This window comes from Macaca thibetana, chromosome 12 (genome assembly GCF_024542745.1).
Source record: "Macaca thibetana thibetana isolate TM-01 chromosome 12, ASM2454274v1, whole genome shotgun sequence".
NCBI lineage: Eukaryota > Metazoa > Chordata > Mammalia > Primates > Cercopithecidae > Macaca > Macaca thibetana.
In genome coordinates, this window is record NC_065589.1 from 57,123,983 (window position 1) to 57,146,849 (window position 22,867).

The 22,867-nt window shown below is 36.3% G+C and overlaps 1 protein-coding gene and 1 long non-coding RNA gene across 2 annotated transcripts in view; one reads left to right on the plus strand and one right to left on the minus strand.

Annotated features, from left to right (window-relative positions):
- The window catches only part of FSIP2 (fibrous sheath interacting protein 2), a 95,173-nt gene extending 77,848 nt beyond the window's left edge, over nt 1-17,325 (minus strand). The window contains exons 1-7 of the mRNA XM_050751766.1: nt 17,152-17,325; nt 16,681-16,806; nt 12,856-13,017; nt 11,722-11,811; nt 10,577-10,716; nt 9,329-9,470; nt 8,730-8,840 (exon numbers count right to left, since the gene is read on the minus strand). Of these exons, the coding sequence (XP_050607723.1) occupies nt 8,730-8,840; nt 9,329-9,470; nt 10,577-10,716; nt 11,722-11,811; nt 12,856-13,017; nt 16,681-16,806; nt 17,152-17,250 (870 nt within the window). The 5' untranslated portion in view covers nt 17,251-17,325. The remainder of the gene's footprint in view (nt 1-8,729; nt 8,841-9,328; nt 9,471-10,576; nt 10,717-11,721; nt 11,812-12,855; nt 13,018-16,680; nt 16,807-17,151) is intronic.
- Nucleotides 17,326-19,998: 2,673 nt separating this feature from the next.
- Nucleotides 19,999-22,867, plus strand: part of LOC126932675 (uncharacterized) — a 77,372-nt gene continuing 74,503 nt past the window's right edge. Inside the window, exon 1 of the long non-coding RNA XR_007718277.1 lies at nt 19,999-20,076. This is a non-coding gene — a long non-coding RNA (uncharacterized LOC126932675). The remainder of the gene's footprint in view (nt 20,077-22,867) is intronic.

Below are 22,867 nucleotides of genomic sequence, written 5' to 3' on the forward strand. Positions count from 1 at the left end.
TAAGTTCTAGGGTACATGTGCATAACGTGCAGGTTTGTTACATATGTATACTTGTGCCATGTTGCTGTGCTGCACCCATCAACTCGTCAGCACCCATCAACTCGTCATTTACATCAGGTATAACTCCCAATGCAATCCCTCCCCCCTCCCCCCTCCCCATGATAGGCCCCGGTGTGTGATGTTCCCCTTCCTGAGTCCAAGTGATCTCATTGTTCAGTTCCCACCTATGAGTGAGAACATGCGGTGTTTGGTTTTCTGTTCTTGTGATAGTTTGCTAAGAATGATGGTTTCCAGCCGCATCCATGTCCCTACAAAGGACACAAACTCATCCTTTTTTATGGCTGCATAGTATTCCATGGTGTATATGTGCCACATTTTCTTAATCCAGTCTGCCACTGATGGACATTTGGGTTGATTCCAAGTCTTTGCTATTGTGAATAGTGCCGCAGTGAACATACGTGTGCATGTGTCTTTATAGCAGCATGATTTATAATCCTTTGGGTATATACCCAGTAATGGGATGGCTGGGTCATATGGTACATCTAGTTCTAGATCCTTGAGGAATCGCCACACTGTTTACCATAAAAAAAAAAAAAAATTATATCAATGTGGACTAAAAGGACGAAAAACAGTAAAAAAAAAAAAAAAAAAAAAAAAAAAAAAAAATCAAAAGAGGCCTTTGTACCTCGAAACCCCTGGGTGAGAGAAGCCCCCTGAAGATATAGGTGTAGCCACTGAAGAGATGGAGGCATGCGCTGGCTGTTTCTTGTGGAAAATGAAGTCTCAGAGGACAGAGCCCGGAGTCCAGGGGGCAGAGCCTGCAGCCATGAGTGGCTTTCTTGGGCAGGAGGAATGAAACTTTGTCAACGCCTTGACTGCAGGTGCCCACGTGGATTCCTGAGTTTCTGTGGCCTGGTGGCCGCGATGTCTCCAATTCTCCATTTGGAAAGATGGCACCCACCACACTGACCTGTGTCTGCCCAGGACTGCATGGGGGTGTGTGATGACACCTTGTCTCTTCAGTTCTCAGGTCTTCAGACAGACACTCTCCTCGAGGTGCCACCCTCCAGGAACCACACCCCAGGAGGTCATCAGGCACGCACACGGTGGGTTCCGGGATCTCATCCCTGAGCTCAATGCCAGGAGAACGGTGGCCCGTGCTGCGTTGGAAGCAAGTGTGCTTTGTATGGAGAAGAGTGTAAATCACCTGTGGCAGAAGGTCATCTGCAATGGTTTTACTTATTCTCTCACAGGGGTGGGGTGCAGCTGTCCCCTGAATCTGGGTTAGACTTTGTGGCAGCCTCGGTGAGTAGATAGGAAATGTGGTGTGGCTTCCGCGCAGCACTCTGTGTGTCGGGACCAGGTGCGTGCCTTTTGGAGATAAAGAGAGATGCCAGGGTGGCCCAGCTGTTTCATAGCAAGCACTAGAATAGTGGGGAAGACCCCTCTGAGAGGGCCCAATGCCAGCCACCATCTGAAGGTGGCCTTGGGACAGACCCCACGTCGGAGCTGCCTGGCAGGGCCACTGCCGACTTTGTGACCTACAGAAGCAGTGAGAGGTGACAAAGACTGTGGCTTTGTGGCACCTGTGTTTAGATGTGATGGGAACAAGTCTCTTGCCCAGTTTTGTCTTGGGTTGTCTTTCTTAGTCTTACAGATTTATTTACCCCGGATACAAGTTCTTTGTATTGTAAGCAAATTCTTTCCATCTATGGCTCTCATGCTCACTTTCTTAATGGACTTTTTGACAAACAGAAATTATTCATTTTATTAAAGACAATCTTATCAAATCTTTTAAAGTTTTTTTTTTTTTTTTTTTTTTTTTTTTTTTTTTGTAGGGGGTGGAGATGGTCCGAGGGAAGAAGTCTTTTCCTATCCCAAACTCATGAAGATATTTTCCTATATTATATTCAACATGTTGTCTGGTTTTATTTTTTGCAGTTAGTTCTACAATCCATGTGTAATTGATTTATATGCACAGTATGAGGTACTAATCAAGCCTTCTTTTTTAAAAAATGTCATATCTAATTGTCCCAGAACCTTTTATTAAAAAGAATAGCTTGTCCTCAAAACAACAACAAAAAAAAGAAATGTAAAACAAATTATTTAAAATGTGACAATATATTGAAAATGGATAATCAGTCATGTCTTGATTTGTAATGTTACAAAAATAAGAGAGTAGTAAGGGGCAAATTTCCATTTGTGATCAAACACAAAGAATGTATTTAACATGTATGCAATTTACCTCTCTACATACCATCAGAGAACTAATCCAGTTTCTGATCAGACAGCGTATCTTATCCATAGCTGTCCTGGTGAGTTTAAGTAATTTCTCAATCATCTTCAATTGGAAGATTACTGAGGGTTTAACCAAATATCACTCAGGTCTACCAGAGATAAACATAATATAGTACATAAAATGTGACTTGCCTTTGTGAATTTCTGGGCCTGTAATGAATGTACTAGAAAGAAGATAAATCCATACAGAAAGAACCCCAGAGATTCTTAGAGGGTTCTTGCAGTATTTAGCAAGAAAATGGATTAGCTTATGTAAAAAAAAAAAACCACCCAAGACGACAGTAAAGATCTTCCTAAAGGATTGGAGAAAACAGTCACTGGAAGCTATCTAGGGATAGAAAACATGCCTATTCCCCCTAGAAATATTTCACTGGAAAGCTATACTGAAAAAACCTCATGAGTCATAGGGCATTGAGTAGAGTACTAAGATGGATCTTAACTCAGTAGTAGGAAATAACTACTAGGAAAGTAGTAGGAAAAGCCAGATAAAACATGGCTCTCACCCTACCACCAAATCATAAAAGGCAAGACCTGTACAATCAAATTGTTTCCAAATAAATTATCTACATCAAAAAAGCTAAAGAATATTTATAAGAACATAAAAATATTCAGTATACAAACCAAAATTCATGTCTGGCATCCAATCAAAGAATACTAGGCACGTAAAGAAGCAGGGGAATATAACTTATAAAAGAAGTAGATTGATCAATTGAAATTGACTCAAAAATGACACAAATGTTGGAATTAAAGACAGAAACAATACAGTAACATAATTGCAATTTGTATATAAACAAAGTGAAGAAGAGATATGGAAGATATAACAAGGTCTGAAAGCAATTTCCAAATATGTAAGATGAGTAATACCATGGATGTATTAATGGCAGCATAGACATTGCAGAAGATTAGATAATGGGAATTCAGCAAGAGAAACCATCCAAAAGAAAACACAGACAGGTGAATAAATGAAAGTATTTCAGTAAGATATGGGACAACTTCAAGCAGCCTAATATGCCTGAAGAGAGGAGAGAAAAGATAAAATAAATATTAGATAATAATATCTTAAAATGTTTTAAATTTGATGAAAACCATAAATCCACAGGTCCAAGAAGCCCAAAATACCAATGCATAGAAAACAAGAAAAATCTCACCAAGTCATAATAATCAAATTTCTCAAGACTAGGGATAAAAAAAATTTTTTTAAGTTACCAGAAAAACAAATTATGTTACATAGAGAAAAATAAAGTTTAAAAACAGCAGATTTCCTCTTGAAATCAATGTAGAGAAGAAAGTGAAAGAGCATCTTTAAAGTACTAAAATAAAATAAAAAATAGTCAATGGTGAATTCTACACCCAGTTGATGTTAACCAATACACACTCAAAAAAAAAAGTTTTCAGAAATAAAGGTATAAGTATTTTGAAGACATACAAAATTAAGTTGTACTTGGATCAATGTTAAAGAAAGTCCTTCAGACAGAAAAAAAAATGATAGCAGATGAAAATATGGGTATACAAAAATAGAAGAATGAAGAACATAAAAAATTTTAAGTATATGGCCAAATATATGACTTATTTACATCATGATAAAAGATAAATGATTGCTTAGACAAACTCAGCAATGTTGTATTGTCAGATTTATTACATATATGTATATAAATAAAATGAATGACCAAAATAGTATAAAGGCCACAGGGAGAAAAATAAAGCATAATATTGTAAGGCTCTTATACTTTATTTGAAATAGTATAATATAGTATAATAGCACTTTAAGATCTACCCTAATAAGTTAAAGACATATACTATAATCCTTAAAGCAACTGGTAAATTTAAAACAAAGAAACAATATACAAAATAGATACAAAGGGATCATTAAAAATCCAAAGAAAAAGGCAGAAAATGAAGAAAAGAACATAGATGAGACAAATTAAAAACAAATAATGAGATGACAGACATAAAACTAATCACTTTAATAATCACACTAAATGTATATGCTACAAACACCTTAATTATAGGCAGTCATCAGATTTGATATGAAACCAAAGCCCATCTATATGAATAGTAGCCACACACACACACATACACACACACACAGAGAAAAATAAAGACCCAAATCTGGTCTTAAAAGTGAAACACAAGAAAATAATATGCCATGCTAACAGTAATCAGAATAAAGCTGCAGTGGCAATGTTAATATTACCTGTAATATTAGAACAAAGAATAATAACAGAGGAAAATAAAATGTTTTCATAACAATAAAAAAAATCAAATCACCAACAGACATAACAATTCTAGCCATTTTTTAACCTAATACTGAGCTTCAAATAAAACAAAAACTGAGACACTAGACAAATCCAAAAATATAGTCAGAGATTTAATAACTCCTTCAATAATTGAGAGAACAAGTAGACAGAAATTGAGCTAGGATTTAGATTTGAACAATTCTATCAATGAACTTGATATCTAGACAACACTTATAAAATACCTCACCCAACAACAGTAGAAAGAAGTTTTTTTTCAGGTATACATTTGTATTTTACCCAAAATGACCAGAGTTTGGGAAGATAAAATAAGTCTCAATGTATTTAAAAAGATTTGGGAAATAAAAGTTTTCTCTGACCACAATAAAAGTAAATTTGAAATCAATAACAGAAAGATCTTGGACACACTCCAAATATTTAGAAGCTAAATGACACACTTTTAAATAACTAATGAATCAAACATAAAAATAAAAGGGAAATTCAACTATTTTGAATTGAATAAATATAAAAACACTGTATATAAAAAAAAAAAAGGAGACTCTTGATAGACCAGTGTTAGGGAAGAACTTAGAGTACTAAATTTCTGTATTAGAAAAGAGGAAAGGTCTTGAATTAATAACTTCCACCTAAAGAGAGAAAGGTATTTAACAAAAATATCAGAACAGAAATAAACAAAATAGGAAAAAAAACAGAGAAATTCATTAAAACTAAAAACTAGCAGTTGAGAAAATCAGAAAAAGAGAAATAAGAAGAAAAAGAAAAAGCAACTCTAGCCAGGACTGATAAGGAAAAAAAGAAGTTACAAATTACCATATAAGCAAGGAGAGTGGGTGACATCACCAGGGTCTAGAAATACGCAAAGGATAACAAAGGGATGTTATAAACAACTTTGTAAATAAATCCCACAATTCAAATGAAATGAAAAAATTACTAGAATACACTATCAAAACTTTTAAAAATAATGTTTTGAATAGGTATGTAGTTACGTATCTTCCCACAAATAAGCCTCATACCCAAATGTCTTCACTGATAAATTCCATAAAATATATAAAAAATAAACAATACCAATTCTAAAATAATGTTTTCAAAAATCTGAAGATGGAATACATAGAGATTTATGGTATGAGGCCAGCATTACCCTGATACCAAAATCAGAGAAGAGCAGTGCAAGAAAACTACATTTTGCACTAACATCTCTAGGGCAAAATTCTAAACAAAATGGTGGCAAACTTAATACAACAATATGTAAATCAGATCAAGTATGTTGCTTTAAGTATCTTTTGTTCAGGATTCATTCAACATTCAAAAATCAATTTATGTTATCTACTATGCAATGAATCACAAAAGAAAACCTACATATGAATTCAATAAAACCACAGAAGAAAATGTTTGACAGAATCTTACATCCCTTTCTGATAGAAATGTTCAGCAAACTAGAAATATAAGAAAATTTCCTCAACCTGATGAATGACACCTGTAAAAAAAACCCACAGCTAACCCTATAATTAATGGTGACAGACTTAATCCTTTCCCTTTGAGATCACTAGCAAAGAGAGTCACTAACAAGCGAATCACCAGTCAAAAATAGCTAGTATGTCTGCTTCTATTCAACATTATACTGAAGGTTTCAGGCAGTGTGATCAAGCAAGAAAAAAAAAAATTAAAGGAACTCATCAGAAGAAATAACACTCCTTTTATTCACAGAAATGATCATCTATGTAGACTATTAATTGGCATCTAGAAAAAGGAACTACTAGAACTGATTATTGATTTTTAACAATGCAAGATACAAGATGAATATAAATAAATCAGATGTTTTTCTAAATGCTAGCATTAGGTATTCAAAGTTTGAAATTTAAGAAATATAAATTACAATAGCATAAAATATATGAAATACCTAGGGATGAATCTATGAAAAGATGCATAAGAACAGTACACTGCAAGCTACATAGCACTGTTAGGAGAAATTAAGAAGACTTAAATAAATGGAGTGACATATGTCGTTCACGAGTTGAAAGACTCAATATTATCAAGAGGTAAATTGTGCCCAAAGTGACCTATAGAGTTAACGCAAATCGAATTTAAAAACTCAGCAAGACGTTTTGGTAGAAATTAATAAGCTGATGCTATAATTTATATGGAAATACAAAGGGCTTGGGATTAACTAAAACAACTGAAATAGAAAAATAAACATGTAAGCCTGGCACGACAGATTCAAAGAATTATTAAAGGTACAATAATCAAACAAATAGGTCAAAGAATAGAAGAGAGTCCAAAAATAGACCACACAAATAATTTTTGACAAAGATATTAAGAGCAAAATCTAAACTATAATATAACAAGATAATTTGCAGTGAAAAATTATGTAAAATCTGAAAATCATGACATAAAAATATTATGAAACACAAAGGAATTCAAAATTTCTTATAGTAAAACAAGATTCACAAAAGACAATTGTAAAATAACTCCATTGGAAATATCAATGTTCAAATGGCTCTACCATTAGCACAGTTTAGGCAGCCTGTGGTGTTATCATGCTTACAGTCAGTGACCACATCTAATGGTCACTCCTCCCAGGCCGATTTTGATCAGTTGTGTTAGTCTTCACTAAAACTGACCAACATTCTTTGGGTAGTAATTGACATTAGGCAAAAGGAGAAGAATCTAGTGCATTCAATTGCTTCTGGAAAACAAAGATACTTTCAGAGATGTGCAGTTTTAGAGCAAAATGAAGAAGACAACTTGGTGAGACTTCTCATTGAAAAACAGTGAAAAACTGAGTATTAGATTATATTATTAATAATTATGACTGGGTGTGGTGGATGACACCTGTAATCCTAGCCCTTCAGGAGGCCAAGGTGGGAGAATCGTTTGAGCTCAGGAGTTCGAGAGCAGCCTGGGCAACATAGCAAAAACCCATCTCTACAATAAATAAATAAATAAATAAATAAATAAATAAATAAATATAAAAAAGAAAGAAAAACAAAAAAGAAAGAAGAAAAATAATCATGGTAAATTGGAATAAGTTGAACCTGCAAAATGAGCAGTGAGTCTCTGATGGTACTGAAAGATACAGGTAACAAACAGAATGAAAGTTAAGCATACATATTTAAACGTTCTATATATATATATATATATTTTTTTTTTTTTTTTTTTTTGAGACGGAGTCTCGCTCTGCCGCCCAGGCTGGAGTGCAGTGGCGCGATCTCGGCTCACTGCAAGCTCCGCCTCCCGGGTTCACGCCATTCTCCTGCCTCAGCCTCCCGAGTAGCTGGGACTACAGGCGCCCGCCACCTCGCCCGGCTAGTTTTTTGTATTTTTAAAGTAGAAACGGGGTTTCACGGTGTCAGCCAGGATGGTCTCGATCTCCTGACCTCGTGATCCGCCCGTCTCGGCCTCCCAAAGTGCTGGGATTACAGGCTTGAGCCACCGCGCCCGGCCTAAACGTTCAATATTTTTACAAAATTGCTGTGTAACAGTATATATCAATACAAATCAAATTGTGCAAATCTTACACTCACACCTAGGTTTGTTAACAATAGCCTACCTAAAACTGCTATTTAGAATTTTAGATCAACATTTATCAACATGCTAAGTTGACAATGACATTTTGTTAAATGAAAAAAAACAGTCTACAGAAGAGCTTGCGAGGTATAATAACATGTTTTTAATTATTAATTGGAATAAATAAATATTATTGGAAACATTGTGGGGGGGTGTATGTGTATATGTGTGAAACTAAAATGTTGATAGGGTGGTGGTGGTAGGATTTTTCTCTTTATATTAATTTACACTCTAAATCACAAAATCTTATATATTATTAAAGATGAAAAGTTAAGCTAAATAAAATTAACCAGTGAGGAAAAATTGAGAAATCCTACAAAGAATTGCTGGTTCTAAAAAAAGTTAGTCAGTCATTTAATTTTTTCATAGTAATTACAAGTACAGTTTATAGTGTAAAAATAAAGCCAAAAATAGTTATATCACATAACAGAGCAGTAGTTTTTATACTATAGTCAAATATACTAAAAATTTCCATAGCTTTCAGTTTTATATCATGCATATCATTTGGAGTAACTGGGCAACAGTCATCTCACAAAGTGATTTGTACTTCAAAAAACCAAAACAAAATCTTCTCTTCGAACAGCTCAAGTTAGAGGTTAAAGCTCACACTACCTTCCTGTCACTCTCTTCTCTGTTTCTATGCCGTTGTTCTTCTATCTTCTCTTCTCTTTTAACATCTTCTGCCATCCTTGTCAGAAGTAACATCTCTTTTGTCTTCCATTCCTAGAAATCACATTGTTACTGCACTTGGTGTGTGTTCCTTTCACAACGATATCTTTGTATTTTGTCCCACCAAAAAGTATATTAAACAAGTCAGAGCCTAATAGAAATCAGGTTAAGCATAATGAAAGGCATACATTGGGTTTAGAATATACTTTTCTTACTGCACTCTTATTAGGAATACAAATATGATAATTTTTTACTAAAGCTAAATTAAAAAAAAATTTTGTCTCCACAATAAGGGCATTAAGAGAGTTAAATAGTGTCTAGTTAACTTTCTCACTGTTCTTTAAGAGCAGAAATTGGCTTTGTGGTATCCACCTCATTATTTTATGTAACAACTTGTATATTATAGCTACGAAGGAAATTTAATGGTAACAAATTATTTTGAACTGAAATGACTTCAAGCAGTACAATGTACAGTTAAAATTATTTACAAATGCAACAACTGTACACAACTTTTCTCTTAATGTTTTAAAGTTATGTCTCACCTCTTCTATTTTTCTACGAAGAGTAAGTTTTCTTCTTGTATGCTCTCGCTGTCGTCTTTCTTCTCTATCCATCAGGAACAGGCGTTGTTCTTCTGCTGTGCGTTCAAGTTGTTCTAGTTTTCTACTTATCATATCCAAATATCTGAGTAAGAGCGTAAATATTACTAAAGGTGAATTGGCTGTTTCTTTCACGATGGCATCATCTGCTATGCCATTCCCAAACCACTTCCTTGCTTGCCTTTCATTTCTTGAATTACAGGAATTTTACTGTTTTTCTATCAGTACTGTTTATAAACTTTTAAAACAGGCAAACCCACCATCTCACCATGTTTTACTTATTATAAGGTCTCTCCACTACACAATTATCTGATATAATTGCAAAGATAATGGTAAAAAGCAGAGCAAAGTTACTCAAGACATTCTGCAAAGTGAGCATTCATAACTCAGTAGATTTAAGAGTATGACCTTGCAAAAAAGGCTGAAATAACTGAAACAGTAACTTCAAATGTGGAAAAAAAAAAAAAAAGTACATTTGATTTCTCTAAGAAAAAGCGGGCACTGGGTTCCTTGTAATTTACAAGTCCTTGAACAAATCTCTCATCTGTAGTCTGGATCTCTGGTACATCAATATGTAATATGGCAACAATACCACATAATGAAACTGTGGAATGAATATAAAAGTCAGGTAATAAAAGTCAGCCCAATTCCTTACCCCATCCTTAGTGCAGGAAAAAGAACTATAACATCCTTTACTTCCTAAGAAATGGGCTTGTCCATGGAATGGCCATGATTGAATATGACTGAGTCATATCTAAATGAGCTTACAATCCTTTTTATAGACAACACATATTTATATATTGGCATCAGTTATTCCAAACTTACTTTTTTTGACTTTGCACTAACTTCCTCAAAAAATGCTATCAGTTCTTAAAGATGAATCTTAAAAAACTGTTATTGTTTGAGGCATGTGTTAAAGATCCTTTCTCTTCCTCTTCTAATATAGAAAGATTTTGAATCTAATTTTTCTTTCAATAACCAGTTTGGCTTATCCCTTGGGCTTCCAGCAATCCTAACTCCTCTGGTAGAAAATTCTTCCACCTCTTGGTTTCACTTACTTCCTCTCCACTCTGAGGGATCCAGGAGAGTGGTGTCTAGTACTTAAAAAATTGTCTTCAATTCTTTCTAGCATTTTCCAGCTTATTTGGTTCCACAACATACACATAAAATGTGCATCAACTTTAATCTTACCTATGCCTCATTAGCCGCTCCTGGTCCTTAATAGATTCGCTGCCCTCCTTTAACAACCAGTTTTGGACTTGTGCAACATCACAATGTTGAGGGATTTGATTGTTTTCCGGTACGTTATGTAGTTGTTTTGCAAGTATTCTCTATTTAAGAAATGTGTGTATTACATATATATAATTTTTTTTATGTTTCCCCGAAATAAAACCATTTAAATTCCTATATTTTATAAATGCTTATTTCTGTTTAATTGTATTTACATCTATTTTGAATCCATTAAAGACACAGACAAGTTAACCAAAATTAAGATTTATCTCTCTGAAAATAAAAGGTAAACATTTCAGTTTATTTGTCCACCTATTCTAAATAAGGTAAATAAAAATATGCAGGAAGCAGAGAAGAAACACTGGGTACAGAATGAAGTGGGGAAAATACAGAATACTTAGAAATATAGTGAAGTCTTTCTCGTTTGTATTTAACCCTTTTATCTTTAGGACATACATTTGCAAACACTCATATAAATACACTTTTCTCATTTTGATCCAGACCTCTTGACCCTAAAATCTGAATTCACACAAGCGCGCGCGCACACACACACACACATACACACATCTTTGAGTCAAAAATCTAAAGGAAGTCACTATCCATAACCATTCACTCTACACCCAGTCATTCTATTTCACATTCAAGAACAACATTTTTACTGAATGAATACAGGTGCTCATGTATGAATACAAACACAGAGTGTACATATTCTTGAATCACTGTAGAACACTACAGGTATTTATTGTTCTTTTCCTATAGCTCAAACTATTTTAGCTTTCAACTTAAGAATCTTTCTGCCACAAGAGATGTTTATTATTGACCTTAGCTCTGGGGGAAACAATACATCTGACTAGCAATTTAATTATTGAATTATGCCAGCTACCACTGGTGTGTTGATAGATGACCCAGTCCCTTTCCCATTCTTGGCCAAATATAGCAAAATTCAAATATTGTTTATTCCTACTCTAAATTTTCACTTGGAAAAAATAGTCAATTATTTTGTCAATAATAAAGGGTCAAAATATGATTAAAAGAACACTCTACATATAAACAAGAATTTCTTCCAAACTCTGTGTAAATAAACCAAATTGAAGTATTGAACTTACTTGTTCTCTTAGATAGTTTCTCTCAAAGTCTAATTTTAAACTGGTAAGATATTGCCTGTACTTATTCAATTCTCTCAAGGTACATACAACCTACAAACAAAAATGAAAACACATGGATATTTAAAAAAATGTTAAGTATGTTAATAATATATAAATATTTTAAATATATTCTTTAAATCATTAAATTGATTTAAAAATCACTTTAATAGCAGTGACATAAAATTCAATGACATTTTGGCATAAAGAGTAATAAACTGCTAACAATCTTGTAAGTAGTATCTCTCAGCATTTGTTAATCAGCAAGAAATTTCTATCCAAAAACATTACTTAGGCTGAGGCAGGAGTATCTCTTAAGGTCAGGAGTTTGAGATGAGCCTGGGCAACATAGCAAGACCCCATCTCTAAAAAAAAAAAAAAATTAACCAGCTCGGGCGGCCTGTGTCTGTAGTCCCAGCTACTCAGGATGCTGATGCAGGAACACAGCTTTAGCCCAGGAGGTCCAGGCACCAGTGAGCCATGATTGCACCATTGCACTCCTGTGTAGGCAACAAAGTGAGAACCTGTCTCTAAAAAATATGTACATATTGCTTTATTAACATTACTTATATTGTAAAAGGAGTTTAGTCCATACAATTAGAGTTATCACAGTAATAATTTCAATTAGCTGTAACTGGATTATAATTTTAAGTGTAATAACATTGTTCAACTCCAATAAGGATATACTCTATGAAGGTTCTAACAGACTGAATTTTGCTAAGTTTCTATTTCATCTCAAGATTTTAAAAATATATGGAACATAATTCTTGACAAGTATACAGTGCCGTTAAAGACAGAGAAAGAAGGCTATAATACATGTGGGAAAATTAATATATCTTTGTGTTCTCGAGTTATTTGTCAATAATCTTCTGGTATTACAAAGAAAAAACGTGAAGGAAGAAGTACGTTCATTTAGCAACAACTGTTATCTGATTTCTCTTGATTCAAATATGGAGAAATTGATAGAACTGCCTATTAAATATTGTCTCATGACCAAGTTAAAAGTGACACAGGCCCCCCAAGTGAGGTATAGAAACAAGTTTATATCATGTTTTAAAGTGTTTAATTGATTAAAAAAAGAAGTGATTTTCAACCCACTTTATTATTGCTGGTGATGTAGCCACCTTTCTTTAATCTCTTCAAAATATCTTTGCGCTTATAGTATGCTTTTAAATGTGGATCATGGAGGCTTTTATATTGGGTTTCCAAAAGTCGACAATAGGGATCAGTCAGGTTAAAACCATAAGAAGGTCGAAAAAGCTGCAAACACAGATTCAAAAATACGTAAAATTAATGTATTTTCACTTTAAATAATCTATCAAAATGATTAGAACATTCATTGAAAATAAAATGTGTCAGAAGAATCTGAAGTGGGGAAAAAGAGCCACAGAAAAATTGGAGTTGGGCATGTTTTCCTGCCTTTCCCTTCCTCTCTCCTTACCTGCATAAATTATCCCAAAGACTCACCTTCACCTAATCAGTTCCTCCTCTAATCCTCTTCAGCCCCTGACTCTCAGCCAAATAAGAAAAGAGCAGAGGAAAAGAAAGGGAATATATTTCTTTTCATACAGTTTGTTTTAAGGTACAAAGCCAACACTAGGATTCTCTTCTCCTCCTCCCTCTCTCAAATCAAAATATTCTATTCAAAACATAAAAGGATTAATAGTAAGTATGATTATATTTCAATCACCTTAAAATGAACAAAAAAACAGAAAATGTTTCATCAAAATTTATGAAAATAACTTTAACAAATAGTAGAAGCAAAACTTAGATGTTAACGATTTGGAGTTAAAGAGTCATTGCCTCTTGGGGCTTTTAATGCAAGAAACCAACAATCTCTGAGTGCTAGAGTAAGAAGAATACCTAAGGTCTATATTATGCAGTTCACCGTATTAAATAACCAATTTTAAAGAATATTGATAGAAATTGAAGTTTTTCTATTTGTGTGAAGACCAAATACGCCTTTAGGCAATAGTCATTAACATATAAAAGGAGGAAAAGATAATCAGTTACTAGTCATGTTTTTACATCTGCTGCATTAGAGAAAACAGCTGAGTTATTCAATCTCACCATGAATTAGCAAAGTGAGTTTTTGGTTTGAGTTCTGTTAGTTTTTCAATAGCAGGATGGTGATAATGGCTTATTGGGGGACCTCTGAAATAGAAAAAGTAGAGAATTAGAGTAGGAAATTGTGTTAATGTTTTTACATCCCTTTCTGTTTTAAGTTTGCTGGGCCAGAAAAACATAAGTTTTATAATAGTTCAAAATAATGTTAAATCAGGAATTGGCTCAGGAGACAGATAATTGGAGTATGTGAGTAATATGGGAAACCAGAGAGCATCTGCCCTGTTTTCCGGTATGAAATTCAATTTATACTACCACTACAACACTAAGCACCAATTCCGACATGTCTGGAGGCACCAATTTGTGACCTCTGTTTCCAGTCTAGCTGTAACCACAGATGCAGTCCAACTCCTGAACACTATGGCGTCTGACTGGGTTGGACCCTAATAAGAACTCTCGAAAGGTAGGTAGGAGAATGCTTTGCATATGGGTAAAAGGTAGATGAGAGGAACAAAATAAGATACTAGCTCTTCCTTTGCATTTAAAAGTTTCTTTAAGTTTCTGACCTCTTGTTTAACATTAAACTTTAATTCCTTCCAAGGAGCCTAATCAGAAAACTAGATTACCTGATTACCAATGCTCTACTGAGAAGGCAAAGAAAGAACTCATAAAGGGGAAAGTCTTAAATTAAGTGACTCCACATACAAAGCCCAGATCTTTCCTGGAAGGGAAATAATCAATAATAATAAGTCAAGGAGTGGATTGAATATTTCTTTCAGATGTTGACATTTAGCTGTAAACTTTTTAAAAATGTTACCTTTTAGCTGTGACTTTTAGCATATGTTTCTCAAGACCAAACCTGAGCTACTGACCTGTAAACTAAGAACGCCTTTAAACAAATCCACTCATTTCAGCCAGAGTAACCTTTCTATTGACAATTAAAATAACTGGTTGCTCTTAAAATGTCAGTATTAACCATTACCTCATGAAGGAGAGTACACTGAAAGAGAAAATTCTCCAGAGAAACTAGTATGGTGCCCAATTATCATTAAATGAATAAATTTAGGGAGAATTAATGTAATAAACAATAGAGAGAACATCTTTTTGAAAAGCAGTAGACAAGTGAATTAATGGTCGACAGAGAAAATGGCAATAGAGTAAAAAGAATATATTTGAGGGAGGAGACAAAAGTCGCAGTTCTAAGTTTATACACTAAAGAGGAATTATATCACCTGTAATGGAATAAATTTCAAGCACGTTTTTGCAAAGTTAGTTTGTGTTTGTGACTCAAATTGTGTGAAGTTGGTATATTTGTAGTTCACTTGCTCTAATCTAGTAGAATAGATTAGGTTTTTTTTTAAGGGCAATTATACTTTTTTCAGAAACAAAACTTGTTTTAAGAAATCATGTTTATTTAGTGTGTTAGATTGACAGTATGCCCCCAAAATTCATATATAATCCTAACCTTCAATGTGATGGCCTTAGGAACTGGGGCCTTGGGGATAATTAAGTCATAAGGGTGGAGTCCTCATCAAGAGAGATAATGTTCCTATAAAAGAGACCACAGGAAACTCTCTATCCTTCTTTCTACCATGCAGGGAGGTAATAATGAAAGGACTACAAAGAGCCCTCACCAGAATCTGACCATGCTGTTGTTCTGATCTTGGACTTCCAGCTCCAGAACAATGATAAATAAGTTATTTCTAAGCCACCCAGTCTATGGTACATTGTTATAACAGCCTGAACTGAATAAGACATTATGCAAGTATCAAATACCAAGGGGTTCTACTTTTTTCTGATGACATCATAGACATTATAAGGGTAAGTGGGCCACTTAGAATTCTTTCCTGTAGAACTTTTTGCAAAACTGATAAAAGCAACCAGTCAACAAGAATGTACTAAACCACCTTCAGCATTGACTACTTAGTCAAAGGCTGGGGAGGTTTGGGGGTAGGTGTGGTGTTGAGGACTAAAAACATGAAAAGGCTTAAGGGAAGTATACACTATAATCCAGTATGATTAAGTATGGTTTGTATAAGTGAGATCATACAAATCAAAGGCAATGTGAACTCTAAACAAAAATAAGTTAATGGCGGGCTATCACAGTTCAGAGAGTCTTGATAGCTCAGATTCATAGACTGGGGAGAAGAAGACAAGGTATGCCAGGTTTGGGGGCAAAGTTGACAAAATACATAAGTATTAGCACGGTATTTATGGGTAGGTGTGAAAGACTCAACTTGAAGAAGCTGAGCCTCTCTAGTTGGAAACAATACTGTATGGAAAGGCTGGGGCAAATTATGGAGTCTCTTCCTTATTGAGGCAGGGCTTTCTTTCATTAAAGTAAGGTTAAAGTACTAAACACATTAACTCATTTTAAGTCCCACTGTTTCGGTTCTTTTTTATTTTTCTCTATGTGTAAAATAGAATTCAACTCAAAACAAAATAATGTTTCCCGTAAAGGGAGTTTGGTCCAAGATACTGTCAGTTAAAATCGTAACACATAATTAAATGGCAGCTAGCACTAATAACCTTTCACCTTCTAAACATGTTTCTAAGTACATCAAAACTTACTATATAGGTATATATGAAGTTTTATTATAAGGAATATTAATATCATACCGTGAATTGTAAATTAAGGACTAAGAATCTAAACTTTCTGGAATATTATTATGTCCAAACCATATTAGATGAAAGTGCTTCATATGCATTCTAAACAATACCTTTGGTCAGATGTGGGATTTGTTTTTTCCTGTAAATGTTGATGCAAATTCCTTTAATGGATTTTGTATGATGCAGCCTCTGAATTGAATAGCAAGTAGTAAAGGGTAAAGGAAAGAAAGATGATAAAAACGTGTTCACCTTTTCACCGAAATTCGTAGTATAGAATACAGCATGGCTTCCTGGGATCACAGGCAGCTTGACCCCGAGAGGTAGGTCCAGTAGCTGAGCCGGTCCAACCCCTGCAAAGTGGGTTTTGTGCACGCCCTGTCAGACACAATTGGAGAGTTTTGTCTTTCCTTTTAGACAGTATTCGTTTAGTTTAGACCAATCTACTTCCACTGCAACCAAAGACTCCGAAGAATTACACAATCAGGGTTCGGGGCATTCTGAAGTCCTCCCATTTTCCCTGGTCACCAGCTCTCCTGGCGTCCCGCGCCTGCCAGTTGCGGCCAGTACAGTCCGAGCCACCACCACCGTCCCCGGGCGCCGCAAGAGGGCAGTCTCCTGAAGGGGGACAGTTGGGAGCCCCGCGTGTGGCGACCCCTGCCCCGCTCCCCAGCAGGCCTGCGGCCGCCAGAGGGCGACGCCGCCCAGCTTGCGGCCACTCACGTCTCCGCACTGCTGGGTGTCCGCAGCCAGTACGCTGGCGACCGTCTTGGTGACGGCGATATTGGCAGGCTTGGAGCAGGCGCCGAGGTACAGTTCCATGGCCGGCACGGGCCCCCTCAGCCTCTTCCTCACCCGTCCCGCTCTCCTTCTCTCGCACCCCGTTGTCCCTCTGTCCCGACCTGACCAAGAATGGCCAGAACCCAACGACCGCAGCCCCGCCCCCCGCGTTCCAGGCTTCCAATGGTAGCGGCCCCAGAAGGGCGGTGGCCTCCTGAGGGGCGGCTCGCGCCAGTGCCTAGAGCGCCCTCTGAGCTGGGAAAGTCCGTCCTAGAGGCCGGATCTGAGAGGAGCACAGTTGAAACTTCATCTTTCTCTGAAACCATCATCCCTTAGCCAATCCTAACGAAAAAGTATAAGCTTTGTTGGTGGGTAACTGGTTCATTTCCTCTGGCCTCCGAGGAGCCCTGTTCCGTTCAATAAAAATTCCCGAGTGATTGTTTTCGCCCTTTCTACATCTTCCCCCATAGGGGCCACACCCTAACCCCAGGCTCCCACAACTTCTTCCCACACCAGGTCCACAAGGCAGACGCGTTGGCTTCAGGAGTTCATTGCCTTCCTCCTGCCTCCTCTGTCCCCTAGGTTTCCTTCTCCTTTCTAGCGCTCTTTACCACTCTCCCACTCCCTCCTCTCTGCTCCTGCCGCTTGATCCTATTTAACTCTTTCTCCTCAACCATCCAGCCGAAATTTATAAAGTGCTTGACCCTTCTGGGCCAGTCATTGAGCTAGGCACTGGGTAGGACACAGCCGTGAGTAAAATATGGCCCCTGCCTGTAAGAAGCTAACTAGACTGGGAGTATTCTGAGGGCAGAGACAGTATGTGTCTAACCCACCTGTTGTTTAGACTTAGCTTCATACTTTCTTTGGGCCACTGCTGTTCTCTTTTATTTCTGGCCCGACTAGTAATAACAGTTACCATTTCTTGAGAATCTACTAGCTTACATATACTGTGCTAAACACCCTTTTAAACATTTATTTATTGTAATAGCCTTATCAATAATTACCCTTTATTTTTCAAAGATTGAGGAAGACTGACAATTGCTTTTAAATGGTGGCTCCTGAGACTGTTTTCTTAATCAGTGCACTCTTCTCTCTTTGTTGTAATTTCACACATGTGCTTAGGACTCTTAAATTTGAAATCTAAGCTTGGGATATAGTCTATTGCCAGCTTCCATATGGATATCCCACAGTCATCTTAAATTCAGTCTACTCAGATCTCAACACACACACACCCTTCACCAAACCAGGAAAAAAGCAAAGGCTTCTTCCTGCATTTCCCATCTCAGTGACAATACCAAAGTCTACCCAAGCCAAACTAAGGAATGCTTCCACATACTCCTTTTTCCCCTTTTCTACCATGTTTAGTTGGTCCCTAAGTCCCACTAATTTTATCACTAAAATTAATTTGCCTCATTCTATCTACTCCTACTTTACTCTCTTGGTTAAGCTGCTAATCATTCTTTGCTTATTTGCACCATTGCCACAGCCTTATAACATCTCCCTGCCACCCTCTATCCCAGCAATCCATCTTATATCAATTTGATTTTTGATGGCAAACTGACCATTTATCTTCCTCACTTTAAACTCCCAACTGCCCTCAGCACAAAGTGTGTAATAGCCTCTGTTACTTGGTGTCTGTATCAGTTTCTTATTGCTAGCAAATCACCACAAACTTAGTGGCTTAAATTACCACAAATATATTATCTTACAGTGATGGAGGTTAGTAGTCCAAAGTGAATCTCACTGGGCTGAAACCAGTGTATTGGAAGTGCTGTGTTTTTTCTGGAAGCTCTAGATCACAGCCTATGTTCTTGACCTTTCCAGCTTCTAGAAGCTGCCTCTTCCTCACAGGTTAAATCTGGCAATGTAGCATCTTCAAATCTCTCTCTGACTCAGACCTCTGCCTCCTTCTCTTCTATACAATTAAAGAATCTTTGTGATTACATAGGGTCCATCTAGGTTATCCATGCTAATTTATCTATCTTAATATCAGCTGATCAGCAACCTTAATTCCATTAGCAATCTTAATTCCTCCTTGCTATGAAATAGTCACATACTCAGTCTTGGAAATGAAGACATAGACATCTTTGGGGTACTATTATACTACCTTGCACAGCCCTGTTTTTGTCCGTTTCTGAGACATAACTCCCCTATACTACCTCTCAGAATTGAACCTCAAAAGACACCAAACTGTTTGTGGTTAGTTCTCTACATGGGGCCTGCTTATTCATGCATGATTCTGCATCTTTGTTTATGCCGTCCCCTCTGTCTGACAGCCCCTTTCAATTCACTGCTTGGCTAATTTCAATCAGCCTTTAAAACAACTCAAGTGTTACACCTCCAGGAAGTTTTTCTGACTTCCTAAGCTTTTGACAAATTCTCTCTCTCTGTGCTTTCTTCCATCTTAACATTTCCACATTACAGCAAGAATATCTGTTTACCTGTCAGTCTCCCTTTACTAGAATATAAATTCCTTTAGGGCAGGGGTTGGCTTATTCGACTTGTATGCACAGCACCTAGCATAGTGCTGAGCAAGCACTTAGTGAGCACTAAGTAAAATTCTGTTTCCTGACCTAGTCAGACATGAATGAGAACCCACTGAAAACTTTTAAGCTAATTATTGTTCTAGAAGAACACCCTGGCAACAATTTTGAAGGTGGATTTATGGGGATGAGAATAAAGATCTGGGAGACTTCATGATTTGTAGACATGCAGAGAATGGATTTGAGAAAATTTTAAGAAGAAAACTTTCAAAACTTTGAGCTCTTCCTCATCTCACCTACTTTTAAAGGAACAGAGTTGGTGGGAATCATTGCTGTGAGAAGCTGACGGTGGTGGATGACAAGCTTGAATTTCCAGAGGAAATAGGTAAGCCAGAAAAAATGAATTCTCAAAAAAATGAAAGAAAAATCCACATCAAATAGGTGAGTTCTATTTATAAGGAAAGCAAATGGAAAAGAAGAAGTCTACAGTGTAGATAAAATATCTATGACATTTATATGTAAAGGAGAATTTGTTGTATTCTTGGAAAAGTTAGAGGAGTATTATGAACATTGTTCATTATGAACTCAGTTCATAAAACTGAGGTTTTATGAACATTGGGGTATTTTCGGAGACTTTATTGTCCTTTTCTACATAACAAACCGTTTCCAAAATTTAGTAACTTTAAACAATGATTTATTACTTCTCACAGTTCTCTGGGTTTGCTGGTGTTGTTTGGGTTTGCTGGTGCTGTTTGGGTTTGCATTTGCTTAGCTAGGGCTGGATCATCTAGGATGGCTTCACTCACATGTCTGCGCTCTCAGACAAAAACAAACAGGCTGGAATGATTGAGATGGCTGGATCACTGTGTACATGTATTCTTTTCATTCTCCAGGAAGTTAGGCAATATGGTTTTACATTTTAGTTTCAAGACTTCCAGCATCAAGACTGAATAAACATTAATGTGCTTATGTGCTTCTGAAGTATTTACTCACATCACGTTTGTTATTGTCCGACATAGAAGGAAACTAGCTACATAAAGACATGGATACACTAAGGCTCCCATTCATAGGGCTCATTGCCTCAGAACTCTACCAAAGATCACTCTCTGATCAAATGATTCACATTCCTTCTATATTCAAAACACACTTACCTCTCCTAAGACTACCAAGAGTCTCATTCAGTAATGTGATTAGGCTTAAAAATTTAGTGTTTTGTAATCTACAATTATGTCCATGGACAGCTATTTGAATACTGCCTGTATGAATTCAAAGATCTATGAACTAAAAAACAAGCTGGGTTAATAATCTATATATGAAAAACCAATTTCTCCAAAACCTTAGGCTTAAAGCAACATTAATTACTTATTGTGTCTAGTGGTTTCTCTTTGGGTTTGGAGATTCAGATGAGGCACAGAGGAGACAGTTGCTCTCTGTTCTATGATGTTTGGAACTTCAGCTGACAGACTTGAAGACTAATAGCTGGAATCAGCTCCTTCAAAGTTATAGGAGAAAATTTTCTCCTTTTGGGTCTTACTTTTGAGAACTGTTAGAGAAGACCAGAAGAGACCTCAGTTTAGGATTAATTATTGCTTTATTCTCCACACTCCACCCAATGACTCATCCCATCGAAGCTTTTCCAGCCTAGCTGGTGGGAACAGGTAATGTTTACAGCTGTTGGTGAAAGCCCAGTACTATCTCTTTTGAGTGATTATTTTCCATGGCATATGGTAGTTTTCTCACAGTGTTCTGACAAATAGGCAGGAAATACTCAACGACAATTCTCCACACATCTTGAAAGTTCTTGTTCCATGCAGCTGTCCTCTCTCTACTTTGCTTTTGCATACTCTAATTATATCTGCCTTCCTGGGCTCTGGGTTCTGTCTCCTGAACTCAGGGAGTCAGATGAGCTCCATCTGGATTCTCCCTCCTTATGCTGTGGTTTGAAAGTTCTCTCAAGTTTTATCAATATGCCTCACCTCTTTTGTTTATTGTTTTTCAGAGATCATTGACCATTCTCTGATCTAGTGTCTTGAAAATTATTGCTTCATATATTTTGTTTGTTTTTAGATGTTTCAGGGCATATCTTCTCCATGGTACTCTGTCTTGAGAGGAAATACAACTCAATTTTGCTTGTGATAATCAGTGTAGAGTTTTTAATTCTTTAGCTAATAATTATTTTATTTGGAGAAAATCCTGCATATATGAATGTTAGTAGATGTTCAATCCACTTTTTACTGAAATTAAGATGGGGCACATATTTTCATTTGGCATGCCTTGGAGGAGGGTCAAGGGCATGTGACTTTGTCTGAAAAGGAATTAATTCAAAGACTCTTGTACAGCTAAGGACCATGAAGTCAGGGTTAATGTCTGGTTACAGCACAAGCAAAAACATTTTAATCCAACTACATCTGTGGCTTTATGTTGTGTTTCCATTTTCCTCAACTTGGATTATTTGAGACCTTCTTAAATATTCTCTGAGCTTTCTCAAATATTTTCTCTCTAGGTTAGCCAGGCTGGTTTTCTATTACTTTCAACCCAAAGTCCTAGCTTATATAATAATCACTGTACTCCCAGGTTTTCCTCATTTTTATTTATCATTTCTTAATGTAACTATATAAGCAGAATATTTAAATGTTTGGGTTTTACCACCTCCTTATGTCTAACTGAGAAATAAAATACAAGATCTTTCGGATCCTCTGTTGGTCAGGATTTTCAAGAAAAACAGAACCAACAGGGGATATGTGTTTATGTGTCTGTGTGTGTGTATATTCCTCTCTCTATATACTGAGAGCTGTCTACATATGCCAGTAGCCCAGCAAGCTGAGAAAGAATTGCTGTTTGAACCCAAAGGCAGTCTGTTGGCAGAATTTCTCCTTGGTTGGGGGAAATTAGTACTTGTTATGTTAAGTCCTGCAACTGATTGGATGAGAACCACTCATATTGTGAAGGGCAATCTACTTGACTCAGTGTCCACTGTTTTAAATGTTAGTCTCATCCAGAAAACACCCTCATAGAAATATTACAAATGTTAGACCAAATATCTGGGTGCTGGATCTCAGCCACAATGATATGTAGAATTAAACCTCACAGATCTCCATTTTTTGTCTATTTCATTAACCGGAGCTAATTTCTGAATCCAAAAAATAGAAATAATCGTTTTAATTTAGAAAAAGCAT